The 13,880-nt window shown below is 51.1% G+C and overlaps 1 protein-coding gene across 1 annotated transcript; it reads left to right on the top strand.

Annotated features, from left to right (window-relative positions):
* Positions 1-1,533: 1,533 nt before the first annotated feature.
* Positions 1,534-13,550, top strand: HDAC3 (histone deacetylase 3). The gene is made up of 15 exons (XM_059483747.1): positions 1,534-1,653; positions 1,902-1,984; positions 4,415-4,557; positions 7,362-7,443; positions 7,612-7,668; positions 7,759-7,814; positions 9,073-9,206; positions 9,455-9,535; positions 9,626-9,699; positions 9,809-9,873; positions 10,570-10,659; positions 10,767-10,825; positions 11,266-11,345; positions 11,649-11,806; positions 12,384-13,550. The coding sequence occupies exons 1-15, from the start codon at positions 1,599-1,601 to the stop codon at positions 12,451-12,453; spliced, it is 1,287 nt and encodes a 428-aa protein (XP_059339730.1). The 5' UTR covers positions 1,534-1,598; the 3' UTR covers positions 12,454-13,550.
* The last annotated feature ends 330 nt before the right edge of the window (positions 13,551-13,880 follow it).

Genomic DNA, 13,880 nt, shown 5'->3' on the forward strand with positions numbered 1-13,880 from the left:
AACTGTATAATGTAAATAATAAACAGCTTCTGCTTAATCATATTGGTCAGGGGCCCAGGAGTCCTGAATTTCCCAAAATTTCCCTCATTGGGTGCTGGGCTTGGTGCCAGGTGTCCTCTCTGAGTGTCCCCAGCCCCAGCTGTGCCCTGTGGGGTCACAGTGAGAGGGTCCTGGCTCTCCTCTGGAAGTGTCCCTGCCCCTGGCAGGGATTGGAATGAAATGATCTTTAAAGTCCCTTCCAATCCTATCCCTTAAACCATCCTGTGATCCTTGCTCCAGCTGGAGTCAGGATCCTAAAAGGAAACCCACACAAGGAGCCTGTGGAGGGGGCACTGTCCCCACAGGGGGGGACAGGGACAGCCAGAAATATCCTATAATAACTCCACATTTTCAAAAAGCCTTGATTTTGGCTTGGTTTTCCAAGCTTTTGGACCAGGAGCAGGTTCATGCTGCCATTCCCACACATGTTTCCATCTCCTGTCAGCTCCAGCTTTCCTCATCCCGCTGCCTCCTCACCCCCAGGGATTTCCCACCCGGCCTTTGTCCTCCTCCAGCCTGGCAGCGCCTCCAGAGGGTTCTCCCCAAAGCTCTGGAGAGCCCGCACCCCTCAGGGTGGCACCTGGTGACAGCTGGAGGTGACAGCTGGCAGTGGCAGGTCCCCATCCCTCAGGGACTGGGATGGAATGAGCCCCATCAGGGTGTGGGTGTCCCATGGGAACCCCACTGCTCATCCTCTGTGCCCTGTGGGGGTGACAGGGGAGCTGGGAGTGACTGGGAGGAACTGGGGCGAGCTGTGGGCCTGGAGAAGAGAATGCAGCGGCCAGCTGGGCTCACTGGGAGTGACTGGAGCTGCTGGGAGTGACTGGGAGCAGGTGAGGAGGAGGAGCAATGGTGGCACCTGAGGGAGCAGGTGGAGAATTATGGGAGAGAACCAGCAGGCAGCTGGGAATAACTGGGAATGACTGGGAGGCAGCTGCAAGCCCACAGAAGGGAAACTGGGAGCTGCTGGGAGTAACTGGGAGCAGCTGGGGGTAACTGGGAGCAGCTGCGGGTAACTGGGATCATCTGTTGGGGGGCGTAACTGGTATCTGCTAGGGGTAACTGGGATGATCTGCTGAGGGTAACTGGGAGCAGCTGGGGGTGACATTGGGAGTTACTGGGATCTGCTGGGGTGACACTGGGAGCAGCTGGGGGTGACACTGGGAGTAACTGAGATCTGCCGGGGGTGACACTGGGAGTAACTGGGAGCAGCCGGGGATGTCAGTGGGAGTAACTGGGAGCAGCCAGGGGTGACACTGGGAGTAACTGGGAGTAGCCAGGGGTGACACTGGGAGTAACTGGGATCTACTGGGACTAACTGGGAGCAGGCGGGGGTGACACTGGGAGTAACTGGGAGCAGCCGGGGGGGACACTGGGACTAACTGGGAGCAGCCGGGGTTGACACGGGGATCGCACAGTGACCACGCCCCCGCCCCAAGCCACGCCCCTTTCTGGGTGGGTGTTTACCGTGGCCCCGCCCCAGCCCGGTCCCGGCCCGGGCGAGTGTCGCGGGTTGATGACGCAAGCGGGAGCGCGGCGCGCGGCGCGGCCTGTCCGCCATGGCGAAGACCGTGGCCTATTTCTACGACCCGGACGTGGGCAACTTCCACTACGGTGCGAGCGGGGCCGGGGCAGCCCCGGGGCGGGGCGGCGGAGGCGCTGCTGTGGGGCCGGGGCCGTGCGGGGCCTGCTGGAGGCGGGGGCGCGGCCCTGGCCCTGCCCTCCCTGTCCCCATCCCGCTCCCCTCTCCCGGTTCCCCCCGTCCCCTCAGCCCGGACCTGCAGCGGAGCGCGGCGGGCGGCGGCAGCGGCCGTTGTGTCCCCGCCGGCGGCCCCGTTAATCCCCGCGCGGTTCCGTTCCAGGCGCGGGGCACCCCATGAAGCCGCACCGCCTGGCGCTCACGCACAGCCTGGTGCTGCACTACGGCCTCTACAAGAAAATGATCGTAAGCCACGCGTGGGCCCGCCCGGGCGGGTGGGACAGCCAGGCTCTAACCTGAGCCCCCAGGGCTGCTTTGGGGACACCAGGGGTGGGTGACAGTGATTGGTGATGGCTGTAGAGCTTTGGGGATCCTGCAGGTGGGTGACATGTTCAGTGATGGCCGCAGAGCTTTGGGGACCACAAGGGTGAGTGACAGTGGTCAGTGATGGCTGTAGAACTTTGGGGACGCTATGGGAGGAGTGACAGTGATTGGTGATGGTTTTAGAGCTTTGGGGTCCCAGGGGTGGGGGACAATGATTGGTGATGGGTTTCGAGCTTTGGGGGCCCCACAGGTGGGTGACAGTGACTGGTGATGGTTTTGGAGCTTTTGGGACCACAAGGGTGGGTGACAGTGCTCAGTGATGGCTGCAGAGCTTTGGGAGCCCACAGATGGGGGACAGTGATTGGTGATGGTTTTGGAGATTTGGGGATCCCACAGATGGATGACAGGTTCAGTGTTGGCTGTAGAGCTTTGGGGACCCCAGGGATGGGTGACAGTGATGGCTGTAGAACCCCACAGGTTCAATGATGGCTGTAGAGCTTTGGGCACCCCACAGATGGGTGACAGGTTCAGTGATGGCTTTAGAGTTTTGGGAGCCCACAGATGGGGGACAGTGATTGGTGATGGTTTTAGAGCTTTGGTGACCCCATGGGTGGGTGACAGTGCTCAGTGATGGCTGTAGAGCTTGGGGGACCCCAGGGGTGGGTGGGTGACAGTGCTCAGTGATGATTTTAAAGCTCAGTCCTGCGCTGTTGGTGCAGCTGTAGAGGATTCCAGGGAGCTGCTGAGGTCAGGCAACTGTTGAGATACAATCTATGAAAAGAATTTCAGATGTTTAGATATAAGAAAAGTTTCCTTAATTAATAAAACTACATCCAGGGCAGTGACTGTGTAGAAATGCAGCACCTGGGGGAACTCTGGAGAGCCTTTGCAGAGTTTCTCTGACAGATTTTTACTGTCACTGTGTGGATTTCCACAAGTAACTTCCCCAGAATTTCTTTTTGTTTTTATTTATTTCCAGAAGAAACTTCCCCAGACTATTTTTTTTATTTCCAAAAGTATCTTGCACAAGTAACTTCCTCAGAGGTTTTTTATTATTATTTCCACAAGTAACTTCCCCAGAGGTTTTTGTTTTGTTTTTCTTTTATTTCCACAAGAAACTTCCCCAGAGATATTTTTTTTTTTATTTCCACAAGTAGCTTCCCCAGAGGTTTTGTTTTGTTTTGTTTTTTATTACTATTTCCACAAATAACTTGTGCAGAGTTGGGCTTTTCCTTGCAGGAACAAACAAAAATCCTGTTCTGACCTAACACTTGTAAATGGCAAATCCCTGCCTGAATGAGGCAGTGGGCTGCCTGTACATTTTTAGTCTTGAAATTCTTTTTTGGGGGGTTATTTTTTCCACAAGCTGCCACTAGGAAGCTGAAAATCTTCATCTCCAAACAGTCAGGGACTGGCAAAGTCAGGAGAAATAAAACGAGGGGTTTGGAGCAGCTGGGACTGTTTGGGTTGTCAGAGGCAGCAGCCTCTGAGAAATACCAAATTCCACATGGAAAACACCAGGAGAGGAGGAGGTGGGCTTGTTCTGGTTTATGGTGGCTCTGAAAATGCCCAGGTTTTATACTCAGCACAGAAAACAGGAACATGCTGCAGTTGTCCTGAGGAATTTCCCTTTGGAAAATGCTTGTGCATCTTCTGTTATGTTCATGTTCCACTTTGTCTGTGAAGTGGTTGCTTTAAATAAGAGAAATTTAAATAAGAGGCATCACAGAAAATATCTCTTATCAATTAAATTCCCTCTCTCAGTGGGGTTAATTTTTAACTTCCCCTCTACTGAGGGATGTGCCCCAAGTGCCAAACCTGTGTTGTCACAAGGTCCTGGATTTGAGTCCATCCACCTCCCTGGCCATTCCCCCCATTTTCCTTTCCAAAGGAAACAAAACTTATGGACCTCTTCCATCTCACTAGGAGCTTTCCCCAAATAATTTGGAACCTGTGAGTAAATCTTACAGAGGGATCAGAAGCACCCCTAGATCAAGGTTTTAAACTGGTGAGTGGGGAAGGAAGGATCCCCCAGGGAAGGAAAAGGTGTGATTTATTTTGCTGCCCAAGCAGGAGAATGTGCCATTGGGTAGAAAGAAATTTTGTAGCAGGAGCTGCAGTCAGGAGAGGCAAGATTTGGGTTTATGAAAAGGAAAATGAGAGGAGAGCAGGTTCCATGGAGCAGCTGAATTTCAATGAACACAATTACCAGTGTTAGCACATTTTTTTTACCAGTGTTAGCACATTTTTTATGTACCTCGTGCAAGCCACTTGTCAGTTAGCTTGAGCTTCCTTCCAGCCCAAGGAAGCAGAGTTTGGATGGGAAATAACTGCTGGTTTTGTCTCTGGAAGGTGTTCAAGCCCTACCAGGCCTCCCAGCACGACATGTGCCGCTTCCACTCCGAGGATTACATCGACTTCCTGCAGAGGGTGAGCCCCAACAACATGCAGGGCTTCACCAAGAGCCTCAACGCCTTCAACGTGGGTGATGACTGGTGAGTGCCCAGGGGCTGCCCTGCCCTGCCCAGGGCCCTGCTGCAGTGTGCTATTCCTGCCCTGTCTGGCTTTGAACAGCCAGGTTCTGCTGAGGAAGGCAGGAGCCTCCCCTGGAATGGAAATGCAAAGCCCCTCCTGTGGTATTTTCAGGGTCTCCTGTGGCAGGAAAATTTTAAGAGCCTGAATGAGAGATGTTTATTGTATCCAAGAGTTACAGCAGTCCAGGGTTGTGGGTGACAGAGCTGTGCCTACAGCTGTCAGCTCCAGCTGCAGGCAGGCCTGGAGACCTTTTGGTTTTGGTTACAGTGCATTATATACTTTTCTTTGGGTTACAATGCATTTTATACTTTTCTTTACTGAGCATCTTAATACAGCAGAACCAATCTATACCTTAACTTTGACCTATAGCCTATCATAACTACTGTAATTACCATATTCATGTTACTGTTCTCCAGTCACTAAAAGTCAGTACATTACAGTTTAAGCTAGAAGTTGTTTTTCAGATTTTTTGCAGTGGAAAATTCTGAGACATTTTTTCTACTTGCAACATCAGCATGTCTGTTTGCCTGTGCTATTTTTCTGCTTGGTAAAAACATCATCTTGTTTGGGGTGGGTTTATCCTTGCTCTAAGCCATAAAAACCCCTTCTAACTAACACACCCTTTACCTCCATGGTTATCCAGTAAGACTGGCTCAGAAATTCTTTTCTTCTATATCAAAACTTGCTTCCATCTCTATTCCTTCTTCAGCTTCTACATTTAAAAATCTTTCTGCCAAGCGCACATATCTGTGAGACTTTCTTGTCAAACTTTCATCCTTCCCAACAGGAAATGATGAATTTGATTCCATGTTCTTAGAAGGCTGATTTATTATTTTATGACGTTATATTATATAAAAGAATGGTATACTAAAGAATAGAGAAAGGATACTTACAGAAGGCTTAACAAGATACGAATGAAAAACTCGAGACTGCTTACTGAGTCCCAACACAGCCTTACCATGATTGGTCATTAAGTTAAACCAATTCACATGTTGGATAAACAATCTCCAAACCACATTCCAATGCAGCAAAATACAGGAGAAGCAAGTCAGATAATTATTGTTTTCATTTTTCTCTGAGGCTTCTCAGCTTCCCAGGAGAAGAAATCGTGGTGAAGGATTTTTCAGAAAATATAATGTAAACCCCCTCCCTCTGAATTGTTGTAATTTTGAAATTAAGGGGCTCTCAGGCAAAGAGATGGGAATAGGAATAACAGTTCTTTACTAGGAAAATTAAAATACAAATGCAATAATACAAACAAAAACCAAAGCCCTGCCAGAGTCAGACCATGCCCTGCCCCCTGTGTGTCAGGGGGTGTCCCAGCCCCATCCCAGGGGGGCTCAGCCCTCCTGCAGTGCCAGCTGTGGCTCTGCTGCAGCAGGGATCCTGCACAAGGGGGGAGTTTTCCTCTGCAGCTCCAGGGCTGCTGCAGATGGGCCTGGGCTCCCTCTGGCCATGCAGGGCAGCAGAAAGCTGCTCCTCTGGCCATGCAGGGGGCAAAGGCTGCTGTGCTGTGCCAGGCTCAGATTGGATCCAGGCAGGAATGCTTGGCTCCTCCCCTGGGCGGAGCATCTCCCCATGGGATGCTGGGATTGGATCAGCCCTGCAGGGACACTCAGTGGCCATGGACAGCAGAGATCTCCTGCAGGGAGGATAAGCTTTAGGTTTTTCCTTTATTGGAGAGATAAAGGAAAAACTGCCCCATGAAAAGCAGAGAACTGCCCCAGCTCTGACAGATGGGCAATAGAATACACACCCCATTTCCAGCCTAAGACATGTGGATAGGGTATGGAGCCGCCTGGATTCCTTTCCCTTCACTGGGGTGTTGCAGTGCTTCTTTCTGCCTCTAGATTTGGGCTTGTTGGGTTGCAGACTCTGCTTGTTCTGAAAGAGCTTCCAATTCTTCTGGAATGTGGCAATTGTCTTTGGTAAGAGTTTGAGTCTGCATCCAACTCTGGGGGACAAAGAACATCAGCCTGGTGGAGCAAATCCAGAGGAGGCACCAGGATGAGCAGAGGGATGGAGCAGCTCTGCTGGGAGAGCTGGGAGTGTTCAGCCTGAAGAAGGGAAAGGGTGACCTCACTGTGGCCTTACAGTACCTGAAGGAGCTGACAAGAGAGCTGGAGAGGGACTGGGGACAAGGCATGGAGAGACAGGACACAGGGAATGGCTCCCATTGCCAGAGGGCAGGGCTGGATGGGATATTGGGAATTAGGAATTGTTCCCTGGCAGGGTGGGCAGGCCCTGGCACAGGGTGCCCAGAGCAGCTGGGGCTGCCTCTGGATCCCTCCCCAGTGTCCAAAGCCAGGCTGAATGAGACTTGGGACAGTGGAAGGTGTCCCTGCCATGGCAGGGGGTAGAACAGGACGAACTTAAATTCTCTTCCAACCCAAATCATTCTGAGATTCAGAGCTGTGACAGTCCCTCCATCTCTTGAAGCAGTGTCTCATCATGTCCCAGCTGTGGGCAGGAGACTCTGACAGGTTTTGGGAACAGTGGACCTTCTCAAGGCTGGTTTGGAAGCTTTGGGAATCATTCTCAATTTCCCTGTGTTCCCCTCTGTGTTTGCAGGCAGCTCACTCCCCTGCTGGGGCTCAGTGAGTTACAGGCAGGGTCAGAGTGATCCTGATCCCAAATTAACTCTTTCACAGGGAACTGAGCTTTATTCTTGCTCAGGTGTTACCCCTGGCCAGTTTGATTCATTTTTCTCTGCAGAAAAGGGGAGGAATGAGGATTCTGAGTTGGAATGTGCTTTCTTTTTCAGCCCAGTGTTTCCAGGCCTCTTTGAATTCTGCTCTCGTTACACTGGGGCCTCCCTGCAGGGAGCAACACAGCTGAACAACAAGGTAAGGGGCTGAGTGCTGATCCTGTGGAACCCAGCTGGAGCTTTGGAGGAGGAGGAGGAAAAGCCAGGAGGGTGCTGTGGACCCCTGGCACAGGCAGGTGGCACTGGGAAGGAGGGTACAGTTGTCACCATATTGTCACTTTAAACTCACTTCTCTTTCCTCTCTTAGATCTGTGACATTGCCATAAACTGGGCAGGGGGTCTCCATCATGCCAAAAAGTTTGAGGTAATGAGATCTGTGGATTCCTCTTGTCTTTGGGGCCTGGGGCCTCTGTTGATCTCATCCTAAAGCTCTTGGGGTTTCTCTCCCTTCCAGGCTTCGGGTTTCTGTTACGTCAACGACATCGTGATCGGCATCCTGGAGCTGCTCAAGTAAGGACAGGGCCCAGGGCTGAGCTCTGCTGGCTGCTTTGTGCTTTCCCTCTGCTTTCTCTCTTTCCCTGCCTCATCTGCCTTCTTGGAATCCAGGAAACCCAAAAACTTCATTTTTGTCATGTCCTTACCTGTAAGATACACGAAAGGGTTTGAGCACTGGAACATCTGATTCCAGTTTTGTTGGAATCAGATGTTTTGTTATCCCTCAAGGGAGCTTGAGGGATATAGAAGAGTTCTTCAATCCCATTTCAGGGCTCCTGAGTCTCAGCCTTTTTGCCACAGTGAGCCTTTTGTAGGTGAATGCAAGTTTTGGTTCACTGGAGACACAAAAATGACTCAAATCTTTCTGGAGTTGTTTAAGCATCTTAAGAACAGGTTTTGGGCTGCACATGGATGATGAAAGGACACTTGATTTCCATAGAAGAGAGTCAGATTATTTTTCACTTTAGGAAATAAAAAATAAATTCAGAATGAGAGGAAAGGTTACAGAAATACCTTTAGTTTCTTGAATTTATCTGATTTATTTTAATTTTTTTTTGGTACTTCAAAGTGCTCTCCTTGTCACTGAACCTCAGACAAGCTGTCATGGAATTAGAAAGGATTTGGAGTTGATCAAACAATAGTTACATGACTGCTGGCAAGTTTACCTGCTCTCAAAGTCAGATTTATGGGATGTAATGGGATTCCTTGTTCCCCCTTCCCTGCTCCATTTGGAACCCCAGGATTTCCCTGGCTATCTCTGCACTCCCATTTCTAATTCCATCCACCAGAGGCCTCAAGTACAGCCCAGTTACCCCTCATGGCGTGTTATTTATGTGCCCATTTCCAGGAACCATTTCTGCAGAGGTGACTGCATTTTGAGTTTGCTTCTCTCTCTGTGGCTCTGGCTGCTTCCCCAGTAAATTTAGCCCAGCCTGGAATTTTTGGTGCTCACCAGCTGGGACAAAGTGCTCCATTTCCCACCTCCTCCATGCCAGCTTGCCTTTCATTTCCTGATATGATTAAAATCACTGGAGCTCTTAAAGATTAACTATGAGCACATTGGAAACAAGAATCTGCAACTCGTGAACACCCAGCTGCTTAAACAAGTTATTTTCCAAGATATTTCTGGCCCTATTTAAAACCTTTTTGTTCTAATATCCATTTCCAACCACCTCAGAAGAAAATGTTTTAAATACCAATTTCCAAGCACATCAAAGGAAGGTGTTTGAGTGTGTTCAGATGTTTGAAATCCCAGCTTTGGTGTATCCCACAGGTATCACCCCCGGGTGCTGTACATCGACATTGATATCCATCATGGGGATGGTGTGCAGGAGGCTTTCTACCTGACAGATCGTGTCATGACTGTGTCATTTCACAAATATGGCAACTATTTCTTTCCTGGCACAGGTAAGTTTTGAATTTCTAGTGGGAACCTGCCTCAGAATCCCTTGGAAGCTCTGCTGGAGTAGAAAAGAGGAAATCACAAAATTCGAGCTGCGGGGGGGAAATGGTGGGAGAAAGTGATTAGAGAGGAACAGAGCTGTAGTTAGTTGTAAGAAAGGGGTCCTGATTAAGTGGAAAGACTCAGCCCAGCTGAGACCTGGCTTTGCACAGCTCTGAAGCTTCAGGGCAGTTGTGCCTGTCCTGTTTTGCAGGTGACATGTATGAGGTTGGTGCAGAGAGTGGCCGGTACTATTGTCTCAACGTGCCCCTCCGAGATGGCATCGATGACCAAAGTAGGTGTTCCCTCCCCTTTCCCCTTGGCCCCAGGGGTTTCCTGGTCCTTCTGCTCCAGAGCCATGACAAATCCACCTCTCTCTCCAAAGGTTACAAGCACCTCTTCCAGCCAGTCATTAACCAGGTGGTAGATTACTATCAGCCTACTTGCATAGTCTTGCAGGTAAGGAAGCAAACCTCTGTGCAGACACATGGAAGGCTGTGTCTGTGTTACCTTCTGTCCCCTGGTGTGGATCTGGAGAGCAATGCCAAACTGTTTTTCTGTTCCCCAGTGTGGTGCTGATTCTCTGGGTTGTGACCGGCTGGGATGTTTTAACCTCAGTATAAGAGGCCATGGGTAAGTACAGCAGGGCTGGGCTCAGAAAAACCACCTGAAGGGCTCTAAGGAGTCTCTGCTGTGAGGTTGGAGCTTTGGCTTTGACCTGCCAGTAGTTTCTGGGGTTTTTTTAACTTTTGTGTGACTAGAGGTGTTCTGAGAATGAGGCTTTGTAGGAGGTGATCAGTGGGGTGGTGAAGGAGGAGGAGGCCGTGGAGATGGTCCTGAGGACTGGAGGCAGCCTGGGAGAATTGGGGGTGCTCACCTGGAGAGGAGAAGGCTCCAGGAGAGCTGGAGAGGGACTGGGGATAAGGAATGGAAGGACAGGCCAAGGGGAATGGCTTCCACTGCCAGAGGGCAGGGATGGATGGGATATTGGGAATTAGGAATTGTTCCCTGGCAGGGTGGGCAGGCCCTGGCACAGGGTGCCCAGAGCAGCTGGGGCTGCCCCTGGATCCCTGGCAGTGCCCAAGGCCAGGCTGGACACTGGGGCTGGAGCAGCCTGGGACAGTGGGAGGTGTCCCTGCCATGGCAGGGCTGAATGAGATGAGCCTTAAGGTCCTTCCCCACCCAGCCCCTGTGCTGGGGATTGCTGGGTGGAAGCTCCAGGTGTATCACAGCAGCCATGGTGCTGTTGGGAGTTCAGGGGGACATTTCTGACACAAGAACCTGTGCTGCAGTTTCCAGCTCTGGCATTTTCCTGTTTGGGGTTTGTAGGGAGTGTGTGGAGTATGTGAAGAGCTTCAACATCCCCTTGCTGGTGCTGGGAGGAGGAGGTTACACAGTCCGGAACGTGGCTCGCTGCTGGTGAGTCCCCTCTGCTCTCTGCCCCTCAGGGCACTTCTGTGGGATTTATCCCTGCATTTCCCATGTCCCTTTCAATGAACTCAGCTCCTCTTTTCCCATCTTTTCAGGACTTATGAAACCTCCTTGCTTGTGGATGAACCAATTAGTGATGAGCTCCCCTACAGTGGTAAGTTGGAGTTGCTTTTTCTCCTCATGAGCTCAGCTGGAATTCTTGGGATGTTCTGTTCTGCATTGACCAGAGCCAAAGTGTCAGCACTTCCTGACCTTGGAGATGGCCTTAGCCATGCCTGGAAGTGTCCAAGGCCAGGTTGGATGGGGTTTGCTCTAGTGGAAGGGGGTTGGAATGAGATGAGACTTAAGGTCCCTTCCAACCCAAACCATTCTCTGATTTCCTACCACCCACTTTGCTGGGCAGACACAGCCATGTGTGTCCAGGGTGATTCAGTTTGCACCATTTCCTGATGGTCTGTCTAATCCCTTGCACTCAGGGTTGAATACCACTGTGCTTTTTAAGCTCTGCTCTCCCCCAGGCATGTGGGAGGCTGAGCTCTGCTCTCTGCACAGCTTCTGGCCCTCTGTGCTCTAACTCTGCCTCTTCCATCCCAGAGTACTTTGAGTACTTTGCACCAGACTTCACCCTTCACCCTGATGTCAGCACAAGGATTGAGAATCAGAACTCCAGGCAGGTGAGTGCTTGTAGCCATGCTGCAATATCACCTTGCAATTTCCAAAACCCTGTGGTTGATGCTCTGTCCTGTGAAACCAGCTAGAGCCCAGGGCAAAAAAAAAAAAAAAAAAAAAAAAGAGAAACAACAACTGGGTTGTGTCAGTGTTTCCTGCTTGGGTGGCAATAATTTAATTCACTCTGCTCTGATAAATGATTTTTTGCACAAATGTCTTGTTATTGGCCAGCACAGAGGTGATGCAGGCAGGTGACAGAGCTGTGACACATGGCCCTGTGGTAATCCCTGTGTGTTGTGTCCCTGTAGTACCTGGATCAGATCAGGCAGACCATATTTGAGAACCTGAAGATGCTGAACCACGCTCCCAGCGTGCAGATCCACGATGTGCCCTCGGACCTGCTCAGCTACGACCGCACGGATGAGCCTGATCCTGAGGAGAGGGGCTCTGAGGAAAACTACAACAGGTACCAGAGCCTCTTCTGGAGCAATGGGCTTCCCTTTCTGCCCCTGGGAGGAGGTGCAGAGGAGTCCATCTGAGTCCTAGAACAAGTCATAGAATGTTATCATTATATTGCAAGAGTTCTATTATATTGCAAAGGTTCCATGTTGCTAGAGTTTCATACCACCCCGATGTTTCTCATAGACACTCCTCTAGGCACTGATCCTTCTTCTTGCAGCAGCTGACTCCAGTTTCCCTCACCCAACAAACCCACTCTTTTATAACACTCTTCTTATTGGCTACAGCTGTGGCCTGTTAAAATCAGGCCTGCTCCCAGTCTTTAATAATTAACCCAGCTGCAACTCTTCAGGGGGTAAGATTACTTTCTGTACTACCTTTATTTATTTATATTCTATCCTCCTACAACAGAATCCCAGAATTTGGGGTTGGAGAGACCTTAAAGCCCATGAGTGGGGAAGTCACTTCTGAGCCTCTTGTTTTTACCCAAGGAGCTTCTGTGGTCTCCTGCTATGACACTCCCTCAGGCCCCAGGGGTTCCAGGTCTCTGTCCCCCTCCCTGACAGGGATTTCTGTTCCCCCAGGCCTGAGGCTCCCAATGAGTTCTACGATGGTGACCATGACAATGACAAGGAGAGCGACGTGGAGATCTGAGGGCTCTGGGCTGCGGGGCCTCCCGCCTTGGACACTGATGCTTGGAGCACAAAACTGGGCCCTGCAGGAGCCACTTTAGCCCTCTCTCCATCTTAGACTGTGTGTGGTGGCAGCGGAGCCAGCCCCACTGCAGGCTCCTGCCACCTGGAGAGGCACGGAGGTGACGTGTGCTCCTTACTTGTCACCACGTCTCGGTTCCGGCTGTCACCGCTGTGGGCACGGAGCCCTGCTGAGTCCTGGCTGGCAGCTGTGGGACTGCCCCAGAGCCTGAGCCACCTCCATGGCTCCCTTGCAGGCTCCTGCCAGCCAGCTGGGAGCTGGAGCAGCTGTGCCTACGATCTCTGCCTCTCTGCAGCACTTAGGATCCACCCTGCTGTCCCTGACCTGCCCTCAGGTACCACCCTGCTGTCCTCTGCAGCCTGCACTGAGAGCTGCTCCTGGTGTCCCTGCTAAGCAGCTGATGCTCCACAGCTCCAGGAATTATTGGATAAGACCAGTCGTGGGGTAGGGATGTCCTTGGAGCAGCTCAGTGGAGTGGGATGGAAGGATGTGTGCAGAGCATAAGGTCATTCCTTCCCCCCACACCCAGATCTACATTCACAAACGAGTTCTGCAGCACTTTGCTGAGCTGGACACAACCTCCCTGTTGTGTTTATTCCTTGGGAGGCTTAAATCCCTGTGGAGCAGAGGTTTGGCTGCCCAGGTCAGTACTTAGTGTGTCCTGCACCTCTAATGTAGCTTCCAGCTGTGTTCCCCAAGTTCACACATGGCCCTGCTGTGTGTCAGCAAGAGATCTGGGCTGTTTGCTCTGAGAGAAACAGTCTGGGCTGTACCCAGCAGATGTTGCTCTGCTGCTGGGTGAGGGAAGCTGCTTCCTGCAAGTGCTCTGTTCCTGCCTTCACCCAGCAGAGAATTCCCTTGGCCACCCCTCCAATTCCAGATTTTGCTGCTCCTTGTCCTGAGTGCTCAGCTGGTCCCTGTGGTGGTTTGGAACGTGCTGTTGGGGGAGGTGGGGGGTTCAGCCTCTGTCTGTACGGTTCTGTTTGTTTACTGATGTCTTTGAACATTAAAGAAGAGGCAGTATTTTTCTTACCTGACCTGTTGTTTGTCTCTTTCATCCCCACACCTTTGTGGCTCCTGTTCTCCCAAGGGTCGAGCACGTCCCTGGCAGGGCAGTGTCTTCCATTGTCTGAAGGAATGGAGGGAATTCTGCTCCTCAGAGTAAATGTTGGTGAGTTTTTGGCATCACTGCACATGAGGGGAGCACCCTGAACTCCCTTTCAAGAGACTGGACACTCCTGTTATGCCTCTGAGTCCAGCAAAAGCTTTGCAGGAAGCCAATTCAGGAGATTTTTCCTGCAGTTATTTTAAATGCCATAATTTCTGTGAGTTGCAGTGTCCATAACAGCCTCTGCACTTTGCACTCT

This window comes from Ammospiza nelsoni, chromosome 16 (assembly GCF_027579445.1).
Source record: "Ammospiza nelsoni isolate bAmmNel1 chromosome 16, bAmmNel1.pri, whole genome shotgun sequence".
Lineage (NCBI taxonomy): Eukaryota > Metazoa > Chordata > Aves > Passeriformes > Passerellidae > Ammospiza > Ammospiza nelsoni.

Coding starts and splice junctions, on each gene's coding strand:
- HDAC3 (XM_059483747.1), top strand. CDS start 1,599: ATGGCGAAGACCGTGGCCTATTTCTACGACCCGGACGTGGGCAACTTC. Junction 9,874..10,569: donor CTCAGTATAAGAGGCCATGG/GTAAGTACAGCA, acceptor TGGGGTTTGTAG/GGAGTGTGTGGAGTATGTGA. Junction 11,807..12,383: donor TCTGAGGAAAACTACAACAG/GTACCAGAGCCT, acceptor CTGTTCCCCCAG/GCCTGAGGCTCCCAATGAGT.